This window comes from Daphnia magna, linkage group LG1 (genome assembly GCF_020631705.1).
Source record: "Daphnia magna isolate NIES linkage group LG1, ASM2063170v1.1, whole genome shotgun sequence".
Taxonomy (NCBI): Eukaryota; Metazoa; Arthropoda; class Branchiopoda; order Diplostraca; family Daphniidae; genus Daphnia; species Daphnia magna.
Genome location: NC_059182.1, coordinates 2,298,068 through 2,317,489, shown reverse-complemented (window position 1 = coordinate 2,317,489; position 19,422 = coordinate 2,298,068). Strand labels below are relative to the sequence as shown.

General features: G+C 39.2%; 7 protein-coding genes and 2 long non-coding RNA genes across 12 annotated transcripts; 4 read left to right on the top strand and 5 right to left on the bottom strand.

Moving 5' to 3' along the window:
* The first annotated feature begins 29 nt into the window (after nucleotides 1-29).
* On the top strand, nucleotides 30-1,890 carry LOC116936449. Its single transcript, XR_004401733.2, has 2 exons — nucleotides 30-796; nucleotides 911-1,890. It is a non-coding gene; the product is annotated as an uncharacterized LOC116936449 (long non-coding RNA).
* LOC116936410 (tyrosine-protein kinase Src42A) lies at nucleotides 1,424-5,398 on the bottom strand. The gene is made up of 7 exons (XM_032943560.2): nucleotides 4,930-5,398; nucleotides 4,602-4,866; nucleotides 3,925-4,046; nucleotides 3,275-3,438; nucleotides 2,989-3,157; nucleotides 2,417-2,911; nucleotides 1,424-2,339 (listed from the first exon to the last, which is right to left on the bottom strand). Exons 1-7 carry the CDS (start codon nucleotides 5,075-5,077, stop codon nucleotides 2,128-2,130), a joined length of 1,575 nt encoding a protein of 524 aa, XP_032799451.1. The 5' UTR covers nucleotides 5,078-5,398; the 3' UTR covers nucleotides 1,424-2,127.
* Nucleotides 5,399-5,957: 559 nt separating this feature from the next.
* Nucleotides 5,958-6,939, top strand: LOC116936438. 2 transcript variants are annotated; one of them, XM_032943587.2, is made up of 5 exons: nucleotides 5,958-6,192; nucleotides 6,251-6,360; nucleotides 6,418-6,631; nucleotides 6,697-6,829; nucleotides 6,905-6,939. In XM_032943587.2, the coding sequence occupies exons 2-4, from the start codon at nucleotides 6,258-6,260 to the stop codon at nucleotides 6,722-6,724; spliced, it is 345 nt and encodes a 114-aa protein (XP_032799478.1). In that variant the 5' UTR covers nucleotides 5,958-6,192; nucleotides 6,251-6,257; the 3' UTR covers nucleotides 6,725-6,829; nucleotides 6,905-6,939. The 2 variants fall into 2 exon arrangements, with proteins under 2 accessions (XP_032799478.1, XP_045033347.1); XM_045177412.1 differs by having other exon boundaries at nucleotides 5,977-6,360; nucleotides 6,889-6,939.
* LOC116936425 (heat shock factor protein) lies at nucleotides 6,642-9,383 on the bottom strand. The gene is made up of 5 exons (XM_045177359.1): nucleotides 9,187-9,383; nucleotides 9,020-9,119; nucleotides 8,635-8,947; nucleotides 8,420-8,578; nucleotides 6,642-8,338 (listed from the first exon to the last, which is right to left on the bottom strand). Exons 2-5 carry the CDS (start codon nucleotides 9,115-9,117, stop codon nucleotides 7,970-7,972), a joined length of 939 nt encoding a protein of 312 aa, XP_045033294.1. The 5' UTR covers nucleotides 9,118-9,119; nucleotides 9,187-9,383; the 3' UTR covers nucleotides 6,642-7,969.
* Nucleotides 9,384-9,536: 153 nt separating this feature from the next.
* Nucleotides 9,537-11,536, bottom strand: LOC116936423 (minor histocompatibility antigen H13). Its single transcript, XM_032943571.2, has 7 exons — nucleotides 11,205-11,536; nucleotides 10,947-11,045; nucleotides 10,630-10,887; nucleotides 10,390-10,573; nucleotides 10,202-10,322; nucleotides 9,946-10,134; nucleotides 9,537-9,892 (listed from the first exon to the last, which is right to left on the bottom strand). The coding sequence occupies exons 1-7, from the start codon at nucleotides 11,382-11,384 to the stop codon at nucleotides 9,835-9,837; spliced, it is 1,089 nt and encodes a 362-aa protein (XP_032799462.1). The 5' UTR covers nucleotides 11,385-11,536; the 3' UTR covers nucleotides 9,537-9,834.
* Nucleotides 11,537-11,749: 213 nt separating this feature from the next.
* On the bottom strand, nucleotides 11,750-14,571 carry LOC116936407 (ran-binding protein 9). The gene is made up of 8 exons (XM_032943557.2): nucleotides 14,257-14,571; nucleotides 14,067-14,178; nucleotides 13,573-14,001; nucleotides 13,401-13,513; nucleotides 13,092-13,335; nucleotides 12,752-13,017; nucleotides 12,521-12,684; nucleotides 11,750-12,398 (listed from the first exon to the last, which is right to left on the bottom strand). Exons 1-8 carry the CDS (start codon nucleotides 14,429-14,431, stop codon nucleotides 12,153-12,155), a joined length of 1,749 nt encoding a protein of 582 aa, XP_032799448.2. The 5' UTR covers nucleotides 14,432-14,571; the 3' UTR covers nucleotides 11,750-12,152.
* A 921-nt stretch (nucleotides 14,572-15,492) lies between these two features.
* LOC116936431 lies at nucleotides 15,493-16,710 on the top strand. Of its 2 annotated transcripts, none has more exons than XM_032943580.2 (5): nucleotides 15,493-15,563; nucleotides 15,628-15,675; nucleotides 15,750-15,819; nucleotides 15,884-15,928; nucleotides 15,995-16,710. In XM_032943580.2, the coding sequence occupies exons 2-5, from the start codon at nucleotides 15,667-15,669 to the stop codon at nucleotides 16,582-16,584; spliced, it is 714 nt and encodes a 237-aa protein (XP_032799471.2). In that variant the 5' UTR covers nucleotides 15,493-15,563; nucleotides 15,628-15,666; the 3' UTR covers nucleotides 16,585-16,710. The 2 variants fall into 2 exon arrangements, with proteins under 2 accessions (XP_032799471.2, XP_045033339.1); XM_045177404.1 differs by having other exon boundaries at nucleotides 15,494-15,563; nucleotides 16,007-16,710.
* Nucleotides 16,711-16,827: 117 nt separating this feature from the next.
* On the top strand, nucleotides 16,828-18,185 carry LOC116936428 (serine/threonine-protein kinase/endoribonuclease IRE1). 2 transcript variants are annotated; one of them, XM_045177370.1, is made up of 4 exons: nucleotides 16,828-16,961; nucleotides 17,021-17,300; nucleotides 17,366-17,859; nucleotides 17,930-18,185. In XM_045177370.1, exons 2-4 carry the CDS (start codon nucleotides 17,041-17,043, stop codon nucleotides 18,067-18,069), a joined length of 894 nt encoding a protein of 297 aa, XP_045033305.1. In that variant the 5' UTR covers nucleotides 16,828-16,961; nucleotides 17,021-17,040; the 3' UTR covers nucleotides 18,070-18,185. The 2 variants fall into 2 exon arrangements, with proteins under 2 accessions (XP_045033305.1, XP_045033309.1); XM_045177374.1 differs by having other exon boundaries at nucleotides 16,843-16,950.
* Nucleotides 17,205-19,028, bottom strand: LOC116936444. The gene is made up of 4 exons (XR_004401728.2): nucleotides 18,695-19,028; nucleotides 17,757-17,878; nucleotides 17,370-17,679; nucleotides 17,205-17,313 (listed from the first exon to the last, which is right to left on the bottom strand). It is a non-coding gene; the product is annotated as an uncharacterized LOC116936444 (long non-coding RNA).
* Between the last annotated feature and the right edge of the window lie 394 nt (nucleotides 19,029-19,422).

Below are 19,422 nucleotides of genomic sequence, written 5' to 3'. Positions count from 1 at the left end.
ATAATGCTTGCCATTTTTGTTGTATTTTATTTACACTTCAAATTTACAATCACATAAATTTGCTTAAAAATCGTCACCTGTGTGAACGAACAGAATAAATCATTGATAAATAAAACAAGATCCCCATTTACAAATTACAAAAGATTGCTTAACTACGCCTCAGGCTCTCAGGAGGCTCAGTCCTGCAAGAATGTTTCTGTTTATTTCCGAGTAGTCTGGAATTTTAATGGCGGCTTACGAATTCAAATGGCCAAAAGTAATTTCAGTACAAAGAAGTTGACCATTAGACTCTTAAGAAGCGATATACATTAGGATTGGAGGATTGACTTGTTGTCAAGCATGTACGTATGTACATGGGATTTTTGCATGTGGCTTTCAAGGTTTTCTGGCACGTGTTGTGCTGAAACGAAAATTCTATTTAGTTCACCACACTGACTCCTAGTTCTCTTCCACGGCATGATTGTGACTACGGCCATTGTGCAATCATTCTTGCGTTACAGGTGGTAAAGACCGTTCGAAATCGCAGTCAATTCTTTTGTAATAAATTTCTATTCGAATGATGAAACAAGTGGAATGAGGAATAATGGACGACTGATGAAATGAAAATGCTTTATCGCAGCACTCAGCTACTTCAGTTGTACGTTCATAACTGCTCTGATTAATTGAAGAATATGGAGGACTTTGCATTGTATAACTCCAGAATGTTTAAACTCCGGGTTTTCTGGGAAGCTAGTAATCGCAGTTGTATTTGCTATCTTACGATCGACATTGGCTAGTCTACATGATCGAAGACTTGGTAACTCTCTTTCAATTTTGGATGCTCGATTTTTGAATAGTAATGGAATTTATAGCTGGGTAGTTGTATGTAGATAAATGCAATCTTCATCTTATTCTTTTGCTCCTTGACTAGAACCGGTTGGCAATGATGTGATCCTTGTCATGCAGACGTCATTTTTATTCTTCTAAGATCAATGATAATGATTCTCAACTCTACCCGTTGTCTATGCATCCAAAAACAGAGACGAATGTGTTTTGTGGACTTGTTTGGAGGAAGCAAGAAAGAAGTTATGTTGGAACGCTCTGCTTGGCTATCAAAACACATTTTTTTTTAAGGGCGTTAACTTCACCTCGATTTCGAATTTGGAGTGGCTCACTATTCCAGTTCTTGATCAAATTCAGCGTTTCCATTTCGGTTGTTTTCCGTGTAAGCGAAACAATGGTTTGTTCGTAATTTATCCATTTCAATTGGTGTCGACGAAACCGCAGAAGACTCATTATTGTGTGCTTTTTTTACATAATAATTAAGGGCAGTGAGAGACATTATCATAGATTGTTATTCTTCTCCACAGAAGAATGAATGCAGATTTCAAGTTTTAGAATAAATTGCGATTTCTCCTGCATCTCCGTGAAACAAACAGAAATCTAAAAGAAAAACAAGTGCTTTTATTGTCCAATTGTTCCTGGAAAACAAGGATTCAAAAGGGGATAATGATGAAAACACAATACCTTGACGACTGTAAAGTTCAAATGAAGACGAGACGTTGATGGGAACAAAAAAATCATAATAAAGGGACAAAGACGATTTAATAATAAAAAATAGGAAAAAAAACAAAAAAATAAGACTGACGGCAAAAATCGGGTGGAAGCGTAAACATCCACATTCGCATCAACAGCTTTCAAATGCCCGGGATGGAAATGTACATAACGTTCGGCTAAAAAACCAAACTAAGCAAAATAAATTGACGAGCAAAATTGAAAAGAAAGCGAAAACATAATCAAATAATCTCCCAGCCAATACTGATTACTTTGTATGCACTCTTTTCGTTTCTTAAAATCCCAACCAGATAAAAATAAAATGTGATTGTGTGTTGCGGATTACACAATATCAAATATTACTTGCGATATGGGGATAGTTCTTATTTTAAGTAATGCCATCAATAATAATAGACACGCCTGAGCACCGATGCGTCTTCGTTAAACCTTGTTCTTTAGAGGCAGTCCAAGTAAAGTCAAGACAAATAGCGAACTTGTGTGCGGTTACATGATTGTGTAGGAGTGTTTGTGTTTATGACATGAGTGGGTCAATCGCTCACCAATATTTTGGCTCCAAGTGAAACCGTAGATAGTCTAGTAGGCGACCGCAGCTTCTTTGTATTCAGACCCTTCGATGGTGAAAAAGTCCTCTAGTTTCCATTGAAGCGTCTCGAATGTAGGTCGTTTCATAGGGTCTTTGTGCCATGTTTCCAACATAATTTCATAGAGAGCAGGAGGACAACTAGGAGGTGCAGGCATCCTGTACCCGTGTTCTACCTGGTGTAGCACCTCCGCATTGGTCATACCTATAGCATAATTTTGATTGGCATTAATAAGCTCAAATCTACAAAAAAAAAAAAAAAAAAAATTTATCTTTTCTCACCAGGATAGGGAATGCGTCCGTAGGTAATGAGTTCAGTGAGAAGAATTCCGAAAGACCAGACGTCTGACTTGATAGAGAACTTGCTGTAGTTTGCTGCTTCGGGTGCGGTCCACTTGATGGGGAATCGAGCGCCCACTCTGGCTTCATATTCATCCTCTTTAATAATACGAGCTAAGCCGAAATCGGCAATCTTGACAATGTTATTCTCTCCGACTAAAACGTTGCGAGCGGCCAGATCGCGATGGATGTAGTTCTGGGATTCGAGGTAGGCCATGCCAGAAGCAATTTGTGCGGCCATGTCTATAAGTTGTGCTAGTTTTAGATTACGTCCCTTGCCCTGAAGAAATTCCAGTAGACTGCCGTTTTTCATTAATTCGGTGATAATATAAATCGGTTCCTCAGCCGTGCAGACGGCATAAAGTTGGATTAATTTAGAATGTCGTAACTTTTTCATAATCTGCGCTTCGGCCAAAAAGTCCTTGGGGTCCATGGTCCCTGTAATCAATAAAAAAACGTGACAATAAAACCTGTTTGATTTATCCGTGATTTGCGCAATTTCCGTTCGGAATTACCCGGCTTGAGCGTTTTTATGGCAACGGGTGTGGTATTGTTCCACAGTCCTTCCCAGACTTCACCGAACTGTCCGTGACCCAATTTGCGCACAAATTTGAGCGATGTCCGGTCGATCTCCCATTGGTCGCGAGTATTGTACGACATTCCTGCTGTCACCGGTTTTTCAATCTGCGTGGAACATGAAGATAAATTGTTATTGAGATGGAAAGGAAATCTACTTTATCTGGTACGATAGATCTTTTTAGTGACATTGTTTAGTATTAAAATAGATTGAAATAGTCTAACCTGGATGCATGGTTTACGCAAATTGACACATAGTCCATCTGCATCAGCACTATAGTGCTCCACCAGCTCTTGTAATGTTCGAAACGCTGTTCGGCGGGAGATGAAAAAGCCTCCTTCGTCCAATTGTCTAATTCGGTAATGCTTGACTGTGTCCCCATCACGAACTATAGACAGGATATAAATAATGTAATGGACATGGAAATGGAAATACATTAGCTGTATCAGAACGATTCCTAGACTTAAATTGCCAACATTAAAACTGTGGAATCAAAAGGACCGTGACAATACTGAGAAAAATTAAACGAAGGTCACGAAGGAAATAATTGACAAAGACACGGCCACTGCCCACAAAAATTTAAAGGGAAACGTGTCCAAACGAGCCTTGTTAATTGCGTAAATCTATGGTCGGCCTCTCTCGCTCAAAAAGTGTAGCTACTCATTGCCAAAAGTCCAATGCCAGAAATTATAGTCGATTGAGGGCGGGACTAAAGTACAAAAAAAAAAAAAAAACTACTACACCAGAATTTTCAATCACAAACGGAAATTAAGTTGCCTTATCCTTATTTTTTTTTATCACACAGGCATTAACGAATGAAAATTTAAAACAGGAGACACAATGTTTTAGAGAAGTACTTTAAAATTTGAATTACCAGATAACGAGTAATCATTTCGTCGACTCTCTGAATCGCGGACCAGAAATGCACCATGCTCGTTGTCCGGAAGTAGCAACTTTTTCTCAGCCTCGATGCGCTTAATTTTGCCGAAATACCACCTAACAAACAGATTTCCCTACATTAACATTTTTACAAACACGGTTGCTAGGGCAAGCGTTCATTCTTAGAACAAGAAAAGAGACAAGTCAATCAGCCCAGAAGCGATTTCCTTCATTTCCTACCACAACCTTGAAATAAACCTTTTTTTTTTTTTTTCCTTTTTTCAGGAATTAAAGTATGTCGGCGATGACTGGTTCTTACAACCGAGCAGACGATTGTCCGCGTTTCGGATTAAGTATAGATATTGTCAATAAATGATCATCGTTGAGAGTAGAACTCAGCATGGATATGCATCTGGTTGTCAACTTCCTAGTACAAATGCGTTGCCACGATGTCCTTGAAACGGCCTCAACCGGTGAATGGGAAAGGCCATTGTTACCTGTTTCTCCCAGCAGGTAAATAACCCCTGAGGCCATGTATCTTACACAGGAACACACAGGTGGCAATTTACATTCCTCTTTTTCCTGTTTTCTTTCTCTTTGTTGTTTTTTCTTCACTGATTTCTTTTCTTTAATGAAAATTTACTTTGAGATACTTAAACAAAGAAAGCTTACGGTTCTGCTTCGATGGATTTGAGCTTTGCCACATAGTTGGAGGGAATGTAGCCTTCCTGCTTTGTAGCTTTGCTGCGAGCCAGCCACCAGTCACCCTGAGTGTCATTTATAATTTCAAGATGTTCTCCCTTCTTGAAGCTTAGATCTTCATCGGTCCTAGCATCATAGTCATATAATGCCACAAAAACTTTTGCTGTTGAGCTCAACGAATCCTGGAGGTCTGGAGGTGCAGGAAGTGAAGGACCAATCGGGAGAATGCGACTTTCTGCAAAAAAATAAGCAAAGCATTGAAAGCGGGATCACCATATAGGTAACAGTTTATCATTACGTGGAAATTGTGTATTTTCAATGTGATTTATGTTGGGTGTGCCAATGGGATTGATAGGTGGTTGTGTAGGCAAAAACGGAACACCACTGATGGGTGGTTCTTCTACCCTTGGCACCGAACGACGGTCCGAACTGAAACAATTCCCCATTTTGTCGGCGCAACTATCTGTCCGAGACAGTCAAGAATGTCAACTGAGCTTCTTTATCAGACACCATGCACACCCAGTACAAGAGTGAAACCGAAGCACCTACACCAAAACAAATACAAATGATCGACACTGTTGTTGTTTCATTTTGCCAAAATCTGGACAGTTTCTTTCCCGTCAACTCGGACACCAAACAATAAACCCGACTGCACGGAATGACTTCTTGACAGTCTTCTTGCGTTCGATAAAGAAGTAATAGCCATTCACCTTTAGACCGGAGGCAACAAACTATGCGACTCTTAGTGGTAGGCCCCTCCCTGTTCTTTTTGCTGTTTCTGCTCGGGCATGTTTTAAGGCCACTTTTTACCAAGCGCGCGGTCATTTAGGAAATCTGGTTGCATTAGTAGAGTCCTCTGCTGGAAAGGCTTTGAAACGTTGAATAAAGTTTCAGAAGGTACAACGAGTATTTTACAACAATATAACAAGACAAAATAAACAGTGGATGAAAACGAAACGTTACTTGATTTATAATGTTACGTTGGTATGCTTTTAGCACTAGCTATTTAGTTATCTAAAGTATGTCAAAAGATTAGACCTTAGAGATTTTTTCAAAGTAAGCTAAACCACAAACTTTCAGGGTAACATGAAACAAATTTTCTTCAATGGTGCAGAATGAGATTTTTTTTTGGTTGCTGATAAAATTTTTAAAAAATCTTCTTTACTTACTTCATTTTCTGGTATGTACATTCGAGACATTTGCGGTTCCCGAAATTCCATCGAAGTCGGCGAATCCCCCCCCTTCTCCCAATACAGTTTGCTTCCTTATTGCCATCATTAATCTTTTACTGTTTGAAAAATAATAATTAGCTGATATGTAAAATCTCTGAAACAGATTTTTTTTTAGATTGTTTTGTAGCCTTGCAAGTTGTTTCTGGTCGTATGTTGTCCCCGTACCTCGTACTCTTTTGTCTTTTCACATGGCGGAAAGGCGGATGGCGCTGATTTAATCGAATACGCATTTCGTTCGTCATCTGTTTCCGCCATTTTGAAACCGAAACCCAACAACAAAATGTCAAAAGGGCTGTAGAAGTTGTTTTCTTTTTGCAGTGAAAACCTTGGTGAACACAATAAGTTTAGGAACATTAGAGGCTTTTTCTAATAAAGGTTTTAATTCAGAAGACGAATGCCTTATGTTATCGTATCAGGGAATTTGAACCCCACAAAAAACGGCGCTGCTAGTCAGCCGCCAAGCCCACCATGGAAAGTAGGCATTTCCGGATTAAAAGGTAATTTCAGCAAAAAAGATTATAAGTATCATTTCTGGATACAAATATTTTTCTTAGCTTGTGATTTGGAAGATTTGAAACGGTTCACATATGAACCTCACAGTGATGTACACACAGTTACATTTCGGCACCACCCAGTTGTGCTATTAAATGCCTTAGAAGTTCTGGGATACAGAGTAGTAAGCTCTTTTTATGTGAGTCCAGATAATTGTGTTTGGACTATGAGGAAAGATTTTCCGGAACCTTGCCCTGAACCTTCTGATGAAGAAGAGTAAATTTAGCTAAACTTTATACAGTGATCATCCGGTGTCTAACTACAATTCAAATACTTTATAGGAGTGATTCTGCTGCAGAACTTGATTAACAAATTTTGACATGGAGAAATGCACACACCATAACTGCCAGCATTCCACATCTGTTGGTCAGACATTAGAAGAAATGGATTTTGAAAGAGGGCCTTGGGCTGCTGGTAACCAAAATAATTCCTATCTTTTGGTTGATTGATTTCCCTTTGCCACATGAAAACAGATTCCTTTTGTTTTAGCACTCAATGGGGACTTAGATCGTCTTAGTAAATTATTGCAAAACATCAAAGCTGACACACTTGATACATCTGGATATAGTTCACTTCATTATGCTTCACGAGCAGGCCATTTAAAAGTGGTCAAATATTTAGTAACACATGGTGCGGACGTAAATCTTCCTACACGGAGCAATCAGAGTTCTCCCCTTCATCGTGCTAGCCAGCAAGGACATTTAGCAGTAGTAAAACTTTTGCTAGATCGAGGAGCCGACTCCGGACTACGAGATATTGATGGATGTACTCCACTTCATAGAGCAGCGCTGGCAGATCGTGCAGATGTTTGTCAGTTTTTGATATCCCGCAATCCTCAGCTTACCCAAGTTTCAGATGCACTTTGCCGGTTACCAAAAGATTGCTGCTCTAGCACAGCTTTGAAGAAGCTTTTAAGTTAAGCACGTAAATGCATCGGTTTCTCACAACCGAATGGTTGAACACTAAGCCTTGAAACATTCCAAATCGTCCTTTAAGTTTTCATATCGTCAATGCTTTTTTTTCTCTTTGCAAGTTGTGCCACTAGCCTTGTTCCTGTTCATGAGCATGAATTTGATTTAGAATAGCTACAACGTACGTTGGATACAATCAAACTGTAGTAATCTTTTATCAGTTGCCAAATTTCCTCACTGCTTTATACACAAATAATGTAACCATGTGTTATGCCATGTCTTTGTTGAAGAAAAGTTTTGTTGCTTTACTCCATACTCCTAAACTGCGCTTAATAAATAAATTTATAGATTTTTCCTTAATGTTTTCGTTTTTAAGTTCTGTTTAGGGTAATGGAAAAATAGCAAAATTCTCTCAAGCACATAAGAGAAATTACAATAAAGTTGATATCTATTAAAATGATAAAATAAAGTTTCATTTGAATCCAGTAGAAACATAAAAAAAAAATGCGTTCTTTGAGTATAACTATAAAATACCATCTGTCACAGAAGGCTACGATAAAATAAATAAATGAAAAATATTATTAATAAAAAAAACGAAAGAAGTACTCCTCGCAATAGTAAAATGTGGCCGGAAAATAAAATGTCACTGGTCGTGGCTACAAATGCTAAGGCCATCGCAGTCATCAGCTTCCACATCGATATCCATTAACTCCGTTCCATCGTCTTGAAAAATCTCCACCGCCAATATATCAGGGATCATTCCTGGCAATACGATTACCCTTTCAGTACCGTTGAATTCATAAAAAAGTGACAAATGATCATCCGTTTCTGCAGAAATAGGTTGCGTCAAATTTCGATCATGGTCATTTTTGCTCGTTGTCATTCCAGTCCAAGAATATGAATCTAATGACGATTCAAGACGATAAACGCGACGATGTTCAAGAGGAATGGTTTTCAACAAATGCCCATTCTTAATACTCGTGTCCACTACGGAAACACTATTGCTTTGATCCTGGAGCATTAGCGAAAGAAAATTCAGCAAAAAAATAATTTGAAGTCAAATATGTAGTAAATTAAAGTTTAAGAGATTTACGTCGGCAGTTGGCTCAGACAATTCTGAGTTGGATATTGGTTCCTTCAGCATGCCAATAGGGACTGTCGCTTCGTTCCAATTTAGCAGTTCTTGTGAGCCACTCAAGTCAAGACAATCAGTTTGATTTGATACTGATTGTGATTTGTTGCCATTGATATCCTTATAAGAAAAATATGGGTAAAATTGTTTTTAAGTACCTTTGTTTACGTTCATACATTTTTGTTCTGCTTATCGGAGATAGAGCTAGATCCAGCTTGGCTTTGCTTCCGCGGACGTGTAACCAGAGACAGAGAATCGTAAGTCCATCGACGAAAATGCTCATGCATATAGCAAATGCAGGTAGTAACATGGCATGGGCATTTACATGGTCCTTGGTTGTGTCCATGTGGGGGAATCTTGCGAAACCCGTACAAATTGAGTTGGCGAACAAAACTCGGCCACTGAATACATTTGAAGATCTTTCCTACAAAAATGCTAGAGCAAAACGCTTTCTGATCTATAATGACGCTATCACCGGAAGCACTCCATCTATAACACACGACAGGACTTAGTTTTAGAAAGTTGTTCTTTTTTTGTATTGAAAAATTTTAAATATACAACCTGATAGCACCATCAGTACACTCATCCATCAATTGCCACAATTTGTATGGAAATGTGCAAGGCTTCTGCCTCTCCTTTCCTTGTGATGCATTTGGCATTTCTTTGGATTTCAATACGAAATACAAAATAGACTAATACGTCGTATTTATTAAACTTTTGGTAAATACCAGCTAGGCAGGGAAACAACACTAGAAAAAGTTTGGGGAAAGAAGTAACGTTCGGAAAGGAATTCGCACACCCGCCACATTGACCGCCAACTGAGGAATGAAATAATGAAGTTGAAAAGGGCGGCTACTTGGGTTGCATATTATAGCCGCTAGGAGAAGAAAACGTTATGGCAACAACTCTTAGTGAGCGTTTTGCAACTATCCTCGTCACATTTAGGGAATATCTTAGTTGCACAACCTATATTTTTGCCACCAGGATCTGGCGGGAAAAGTACACATTCTCGAACCTCATGTCCCACAGCTGATTCCTTAATAACTAACACAACAGAGGTAACTAATCCTTTCTCTAATAGAATTTACCAATCAACCGTGTATTCCCAGTGGGAGATAATTTCAAATGACAGAAATTTCTTTCCATCTTATCTACTGTTGTTGGTATGACGATTACACAATGTTATACACATAAAAAATGTGTGGAATACGTCATTAGACAATTGTTTTGCTATTGTCAGGTAGCTCAAGTAAAGCCACTTTAAGCACACAAAGGAAAAACACCATGAAAAACATCATAATTATATAAACCAATGAGGGTGCTTCTTAGAAAATTCTGGTGCGTTCATGATTACGGGACATCTTTAAATACAACACTCACTCAAGCTTTTTTGTTTCTATCACTACTTCAGCCTCAGCAGGGTGATCTTCATACCTAAAAATAACAATGATTAACAGTTTCTTAGACTTCTTTAATATGAAACATACTTGAATAAAGTTTTGATGTCTCCTCTGACTAATGCCAGGAATAGAGGGGTTCCCAAGCAAGCAGGGACAAGATAAAGTAATGCAGGTTGGGCATGACGGTATAGGTGCATCACTAGAATGGTGGCCACCAATCCCATGAAGTAAGCAAAGAAAGTTGCATTGAAATAGAAGTTACTTTTCCTCTTCAAACTAGATGATAAAAAAAGAAATGACATTAGGAAACACCATCTGTACATGGACTCGCTGCACAAAAAACCTGTTGTCAAAGCGAAGCAGCAGAGCAATGAATATTCCTGGAATAACAATATCCCCCAGACCTAACATGGCAAAATTATTGGCATCCAAGCCTTTCTCCAGCAAATCTTGAGGGAAGACCACTAAAAAAATCCAGAAAGAACGATGCATGTCAGAAATTAAAAGACAGAAATAACTGAATTTCTTTACATTTAATAGGGGCCTCAAAGGACTTGGCAACAGTGACCATGACATTAGTGCCAAATACCCAGAAGATGTCATAGAAGAAAAGACCTCCAAGAAGAATGCATCCAGTAACAACATTGTTAAGATGTAGAAGTTCAATTCCGTTTACGGCAAATGCAAAGCCCAGCAAGTTATTGGCAATCCAATGCTGAAAGAAAAATAAATTGATTAAATTGAACTACAAATATTATGGCTTCTGCATACCTTTTTTAGAAGATACCATACTCCAATTCCTGAGCAAAGACCCATACAAACTAGATCATGAGAAGTGAATTCATAATTTAATATATCTTCAGTCTGTGGTGCTTTGCCTTTCACTAACAATAAGTGAAATGGAATGTTGGGAACAGATGCTGGGATAATTTTAGAGACAACTGGGCTCAACAGGTGTGTCAGTGCTAAAATACCCAGGAAAAAAAAGTAACCCGTGAGGAGATAGTTTATGTAGTCTTTTGAAACAAGCTGTAGAGGAAACAAAGTATGATTCTTTATGTAAGATTTGACATTTTAATCTATATCACCTGAAAGAACACATAAAGCCCAAATAGTGCACAGCTGGCAATTATCGGAAACATGGCAGCATCTTTCTGAGTCATTGTGTCTGGCTTCTCTCCTGATTCCTAAAAAATGAAAACAAAAAAAACAAAACAATTGTTGACTCATGTCCTACTAGCTGATGTCAAATGCCAGTATTCGTTTCTTAAGAACTAAAGTACTTACGAACTAAGTACTAAAATTAAATGACCATATTCGCTGTATACCATAGAATACTAGGTTACCTTTTGCTCTTTGTGGTGACGAACCGAGCGGAAAGCACCGATCAAAATCGGTACAAGAGCCATTATAACTAAACTTCCATAAGCAATAGCCATTCCCTCCGGAGTGCTAGGTACCCGGGCTGTGGCATTTGCGGATGCATTGACGCTTTCTTGCACTTCATCTGTGGCAGATTCGGACATTTTCGTGCAGATTACTTAAAATGCTTCGTATTGTGTCGTTCAGAGGTACCTAACACTTTTTCGCAGATTCCGTCAGTTCTTAGCTTAAAAGGAACACACACAGCACAAAAAGTGACGTGTAAAAGCCGAAGGAGATAGAAAAAGAAATCAACATGACGTATACAATGCAACGCTGCCAGCTACCTGCCAATTAGAATTTCTACTGCTATAAAAAGCCAGAGGGCAGACTGCAAAGCGCAGGGGAGGGGACATTCGACGATTCACGTAAAATGGATACCGATAAAAAAAAACACACCATGGCTATCTTTATTCAATCACTTAATTAAAACTTTTTCCATTTGTCATATTTCAAAGACAACGCGAAATTCGTCGTGATAAGTGTACTCTTTTAGTTGTCAATGTACTACACACTTTAAGGACATTCGCACAACAACGTTTGCCGGAAACGATACAAAGTATTAAACAAAATGAAGAGATGAGAAAGAAGACCACCAGATTCAAACATACGAAACTACCACCCAACACATAACAGAAACGAATGAATCAGCCCAAAGTTTCAGTGTACAAAGAAACTTTGTAATTTTTTTAGTGTTAGTTCTCAAATCCTCATATTTACCTTTATTTTTTTTTTATTTTATTTTTTTTTATTTGGTTGATTGGGTTTCACAGTTAAGAGGGAAACAGCAGGATAGAAGGAAACGCAAAAATAAACAGCATACAGTAACAGCTTTCGCATTCGCACATCTTCCGGCCGACCTAAATTATTAACTAAGGTTGCAATAGGTGATCAATATTTGCGAAGGCGCAGGACCCAAGACCGTTCTGAGCCATCAGCCGCAGAAGCTCCCTTGCATGTCCAATGGCTAGCTCCATTGGTGGCCTCCTTGGTAGGTGATGGGACTCCATTATAGCTGAGTTAAGTGCAGCGCAGACAGGTTCGCGCTGGACGGGATCAAGTTGCTCGCAAACTGGGCTTTTCCATGGGTCAGCATACGCTAGTAAACTAAAGGCATCCTTCAAGAACGAAAGAAAAATATGAATAAATAATAAAATAAAATAACACGATAAATAACTAAAAAAACAACAACAATTAAATAAATGAAAAAACACGAAAAGATCATGAACTCAAGATTTACCCTTAGCATCTTTTTATTAGCTTCATTCTTCCCATGCTGTCTTCGGAGTGTAACACTAAGGGTTTGCAACTCTTTACCAAATTCGAGTGTCCTTTCCATTGCTAACTGATTACCGCCACATAGCTGACGTCTTGTACAAGTGCTAGGGCCAGCAATATCGACTTCTACAATAAAGTTTAACATGAGGTTACCAAACAGATCATGGCAATGTGCTAACTAGATCCCAAATACCCATCTCAAGGAAACTGTCGTTTTTCACGCCTGAATATGTTGAAGTTTCACCCGTTACTGCATGAGAACCATTCTGGGAGGCTCCGTTCATTTCCACGTCCTCATCTGTTTCTTCTTGCATATCCGAGGACGATGGCGCTGCTACAGACGAACCGTTAAGATGTTGAGAAAAAGCTTTAGTAGACTGAATCACTGATGTTTGTACTGAAGAGTGGCCAGGACTTGAGCTCCGTGATCTAGACCGAGACCTTAAACTGGGGTGAGCCCTGATTGGAACCAAAGACATGGAGTAAATGAATACTGAAGAAGAAAAACAGTTAAAACAAATAAAATCCTTCACCCCTGAGAAGTTCCAAATCCACCATAGTTTGGGCTCATGCTTGGGCTACCAGAATTTTGCGACTTCGGACTCCTGTTAGTGGTTGCACGAACTTCTGAATCTGATCCGCCAACCATTTCAATAAACTGCCGCACTTTCAACAAAAACAACAAGTTGGGACGAGACTCAAGAAGAGTTGGATATAGAGTTTGTGTGGTCTCAATTGCTTCTCCCATTCTTCCACTCAATACTAGGCGTTGAATTCCTACAGGAAAAGAAAGGCAAAGGCTGCGAATTTCAGCAACAAATGACTTTTGAAGTGTTTCTTACGCTGCCTATTCTTAATTGAGGCTACTTCCTCGCCAAATTCTTGACCAGTAGATCGTGCAAATGCTTCAGCCGTAGCACAATAACCGTGGTGCACTAAGTACGTAGCTATCATTCTGAGGAAGGAAAAACGTCTCAGGTCAAAGTTAATGAAAAGATTACCCTAACTATTTACCTTTGCAATGAAGCTTCCCAATGCCCTTGTTTATCAGGTATAGGGTAATTGAGAATGGTAGATGCAACGCGCGCCCTGAGTTCTCTCATATCATCTTCGATGTCGTAAACAAAGGGAGACTGACCGAAGTTGGTGTCTACAATTTCACCAGGAGTCTGTAAACCAACGGTGGGGTACAGGTTTGAAGGCAAGTCGGCAAAGGCCGTTCCAAGATTGTGTCCATTTTTTGTGTAGAAACAAGTGTTATCAATGAGGTTAACTCCGCAGCCGATTACGTCGTTTGTCGTGAATGTTGGTCCATACGGTTGGCCAGAACCAGAAGAACAAAATGAATGGCCATCATCTCCATGATAACCATATGAATGTTTATCCCAGCCAGGAAGTCTATTCATATTGACTCCCTGTGCTGAAAGGCCGATGCCCATGTACCTACATGTGGGACAGGAAGAGCTTGTAAAAGTTTGATCCCTATTTACCAATGAAAGATTGCATACCCATCCCTTCCTTTACTGACAATCTTCACTTCAAAATAATACAAACCACAGGCTGATGGAATAGCATGAGTAGCTCTAACACTTGCAGCGTCTTTGTGTGTTTTGCCATAACCTAAAGGATACCAATGGAGATTTAATGATTTTTTTAACTGGACAAACTCTAAAAAATTATCATATCTTTATGGAATACCTTTGTAATGAACTCGAAGATTGTTTTGTGACAGTCCAATAAAGTTGTATTTATCTTTAGAGCTCCAACAGCGAGGCAGTGGCGTGTCCTCTTCATTGACGAAAGGATAGAGCATCTTGAGACGATCCAAGGTGTTGGACGAAGCTGAGCCACAGCTACTAGAAGAGTTATCCATTTCGCCGAAGACAGTATATAATCACTTGTCTTGCAAAATTCTTACTCGATCAATTTTTGATTGATTTTAACGGAGAAGCAATGCTACGACGTTTTTATTCGATCAGCGAAACAAAACAGAGATTCTCTGTTACGAAAATGCTGTTCGTCTGCCAACCGCTAGATGGCAAGAAGAGATTTTGCCTCGCCCTCGCACTAGATGACGATTTGTAAAAAGGCGAATTTCCGCACCAAATTCAAAAGAGCTAAACGCAAACACAGCCATCGTTCTCGAAACAATTTCGGGCTGCTGATTATTACCCTTGAGTTTCACACACTTTTAAGTTCATTTGGCAGTTAGTTTTTATTATGACGACGCCAAATGTGCTCAACTTTGGCGTCGTCAACTTACGCACATTTTATACTTTGTGATGTCTTGGATATCTTCCCAACTATTATATAGTATTGGAAAATATCGTAATGGAATTGTTGAATCTTCAGCTCTTTGATTTATTAAATGGGGTTGAGCAGCATTCACATTATTAAAGCATACACTCAATTACACTTCAAACAACAAACGTGGCCTCAGTACACTTGCCACATTTTTCTATGTCGTTCGGTTTTGCTTCCTTTGCTTCCTCGTTTCGGTCATACCTCAAATCATTGTGACGTAGAGATGAACGTTTCGCAGCGATACTACGACAGCAGCTTTGGGTTACTTGAAAAGTAATGTTGGAAAAAGATGTTTTTAATCGACCGACGTAATCTACTCGACATCACCACATCGATTGCGTGTACTGGAACAAGCTGCACGTCGCTCAGCTAACCAACAAATCACAATCGATGGCTATTCCTTTGACAGCTATGCTCTATGATAAATAAATGGTTTTTCTCGTAAATTTGGGTTTCGCATGCAAGCCAAAAATTGAGATAGGCAACCATGAGAATTTACATAACTCTTTATTTGAAGTAGCTCATAGACAGGCGTTCATTTCAAGATGCGGATTGCCATGAATTATGTTTCGAGTGCTGAAGAAACCACGTCAGCCACGATGATGACGGCCAACATTTTTTAAGCATTCCCAGTCTTGCGTTGCTGTTGAGCGCAGCCACGCCTATAGTTGTCTCAGCATTATCTCCCATCAACTCGAAACGTAATTCACTCTAAAAATATTATTACTTAAAATGTATTTATCTCATTTTCAAGACTCTATTCAGTGATTACAGATCATACCGGGGACACCTGCGGTCGCAACTATGAGAAACGTATATGTCTTTAATTTTATTCTATACTCACACTGGCTATCGTCAATCTAGAAATTGTTTCATTTTCCTTGTAGCGGGCTGCAATAATTGTCGTTTTTCTCGCGACAGCAGGAATATGGAAATGCCACACTAGCGCAGATAACAGTACACCAATTGAATTACTTTCTAAAGACAATAATTTTATTATTAAACACTGTCTTTGACTTAGATACAAACTTACCAGAAGATGTTGAACAGCTGAGAGACAAGAGAAGTAAGATTGAACATGGGAACTTTCATTCTACGTTCATGAATAATTCCAAATCCCCTTCTTTTTTAGCAACTAATCAAGGGCAATTACCAACGGTCGGAAGAAGAAGCCGGATCGTGTTACCAGCTGTTCCATTTACAGCGGAGTATTTAGAAAAATCGCGTATGATTTTTCACGCTCATCAGTTGCTGTTTGGTTCATTATTCGAATACTTTAAGGGCATCAGTAACGCACCGGCAACCGAAGATCTGAACAACGTCCTCAATCAATTTAAGAATAATTATGCGCAATATTTTAATTTGAACACGGCTCCCAGAAATCTACGCGATCGCTTCTATCAGATTTACCACCAACGTAACGAAGTTTGCCACCAGAGTTATTCGATTGAATGTTTCGATTTGGACAAGGAAGTGCTGCTTGAGGTGGCAACATATCTGGCCGGCCAAGCAACCGTTTCCAACAGAAATTCACTGGTTCAATCGGTGACTAATGCGCTCAACTATCACGGCCCTTCGGTTAGGTCATTTGGCATCAACTGCGCTCGTTATTCCAGCGACAGTCCTGGTATTTCACGCAGAGCAGAGAGAACCACACGAAGACCTTTTGGAAGGTCAACCAGATCTTTTTCTCTCAGCCGATTACAGTTACAAATGGCATGACCATCTTATCAATCGTTTCGTTTTCATCGACCTTAATTGAACGTCTTTGTTTTGTGTGAAACATATATTAGTGCTTATTTTTCTCCTTCTTTTGCTGCTTCTTTTAAATACAATACATTTCGGGGATTTTTAGCATAACATTATTTGTACTGATTTGGATAAAAATGTATATGACAGGATACCGTAAGTGGTGGTATCATTTTGTTTTAGCCTCCAAAGATTGCTAAATAAAGAGATAAGACTGTGTTTGCATCTTTGGATACAGAAAATAGAGGGGGGAATTTCGTAAACATTTTAATCGGTCGAATATGTTTTTCAGTCCACGACGAGTGTGATATGAATACGTTGGCTCATATTCGTGTTTAGGTAAAAGAAAGTTAGGAATTGTGTTAAACAAAAACCTTTTTGTTTGTATAGTTATTTTGTTTTTAATTAGGCTCTAGCGTGTCGATCAACATGTTTGCACATTTTTTCTCATCAAAGCGATCTCAACCAACTATGAAATTTGACAAGGAAAACGTTCTCGGGCGTGGCTTTTCTGCTCAAGTTTTTTCAGGTACTTTTAACGGAAAAGATGTTGCTGTCAAGAGGATTGAGAAAAGTGTTGGCTTGAATTTGGACAAAGCTGCTCAAGAACTAGAAGAGGAGACCATGAAAAACCTCGACCATCCTAACGTTCTCAAACTCCTTCATGTCCAGGATGACAACGACTTCAAGTATCTGTGTTCACTAGAAATAAGTTAACGCAGTTCGATCAATTTATTTCACCGTTGATTATTAGATACCTGATTTTGGAATTATGCGTCGGCACAATTGCCAACTACGTTAACGGAACCTATAAGGGCGAAATGCCTTCCGAGATCGAGGGGATGATTCAAATGGCTAGCGGACTTCAATACATTCATTCCAAGCATTTTGTCCATCGAGACATAAAACCAGCAAACGTATTGATTTCTTCAACGTTCGTTCTGAAAATATCGGATTTTGGATTGAGCCGGACAGTTACAACAACTTCCGGAAGTTTCGCAATGACTAGCGGACCCAAAGGCACACGAGTCTACTACTCCCCTGAATTCCTTTTCACGGAAGGGAAAACTAAAGAAGAGAAAGAACAAATCCGCGTTAACGTTTCGATTGACGTCTTTTCACTGGGATGCCTCTTTTTCAATTACCTTACGAAGGGCGGTCATCCGTTTGCCAATGGAGGACGTCCAAATGAAGTTCTCACTCCCGCTAGTATTCAAAAAGGCGAAAAGGTCCTCGATGGCGAAATGGGTAAGCAGATCTGAATGAACTGTAAATCATCTCGTATGGCACATGATTTATGGATTATTTTGAATCTTAGGTTTAGCGAAAAACCATTATGCATATGCCATGATTGAAGGAATGACTGAAAAGATCCCCGAGGACCGTTGGAAATTAGAAAAAGTCCTAGAAACTTTAAATGCTAAAGCCAAGAGTGCTCAAACTGAAGAAATTCAATGAAAAGTACATCTTGTAAATTGCCTATTTTCCAGTTGTGGTGCGATTAAAATATAAATCTTAGTATCGACTAAAATATACACTGGCAGGCTAGAGAATAGCTGCTTCGCAATTCGAAATGATGCGTTTTTTTTCTAAATTATCATTACAGCTTACGCGATTTAAAATGTACGGCCCAAACCGTTCTTATTTTTAAGTAAAATTAAAGTAACCACATCGGGATTACACTACACGGATATTGCAACATACTGAAGCACGATTACATCGATAAGGCATTTAAAACAAGTGCCAAATGGCAAACGGGAGGAAAACTAAACGACCCCAGCGAAACCATTTCACGGGGAAAACGATGATTTCTGTAGCAATCCAAACGCACTCGAAAAACAAAAACCTTGGTGACCCAGCCATGACATCATTCACGCACCCCGCCGACCGTGTATGGAAAAACCCTCTCTATTTTGCCTCCCGCGTGTAAATTTTTTTAAAACTCATCTAAAGGTGGGGGACACAGTTGTAAGCAATGGAAATTGGGTAGACAAGTTTCATTCCTAACTGGTATTGGCGCAAAAATTAAGATTCCATCGTTGGGAATCAATAAATACGGATACAACTATAAAATGCCTTTTACCTGGTGAATGATGGCCACGTGTGGTGTTTGCTCTGGGTCTGCGTGTGAAGAAAAGATTGGCCAGCTGATAAAAAACATGGAGAATTATGCACAACGCTCGAGCTTTTACTGTGTCTCAAAACTTTAGAGGTTGAGGCGATGGGGTAGGTGAGTAATTACAGTACATATTTCAAAACAAAATTTAATGGAAGCCGCCATCATGAATTTTTGACCTCCCTTCCTTCAGTTCAGATGAGTTGACCCAACCTAAAAAAATTCTCAGAACTGACAAAAAAAAAATGTATTTGAAAAAAAACAACAATTAGATGCCGAAGAGATGAAGGAAATACAAAACTATAGTTCCCCTCCTGTCTGACTGCCTTGGAACAAAATGAAAAGCTGAAAAGGAAACTATTCGATCTGAGACAATGACGTAAGGGATGTGGCAGAAAACTAGATTTGCATATGAAAGAGAAACGAGAGAAACATCTTTCTTTTTAAGTTTTCCGTTCCACCCCTCTAAAATTGCACAGTTGCAGGTGATATGCAAGGGCAAAGGTGACTGTGGAGGATAGGTGATCATTTTTAGGGAGTGTGGCATGTAGAATGGCACGTGCGATTCCTCGAAACGGCATGAACGACCTTTCTTTTCGAATTTTCTGTTCCACAACCCTAGATTTCCACAGCTGCAGGTGATATGCAAGGACACAGGTAACCGTGGAGGATAGACGATCATTTTTTGAAAAGGT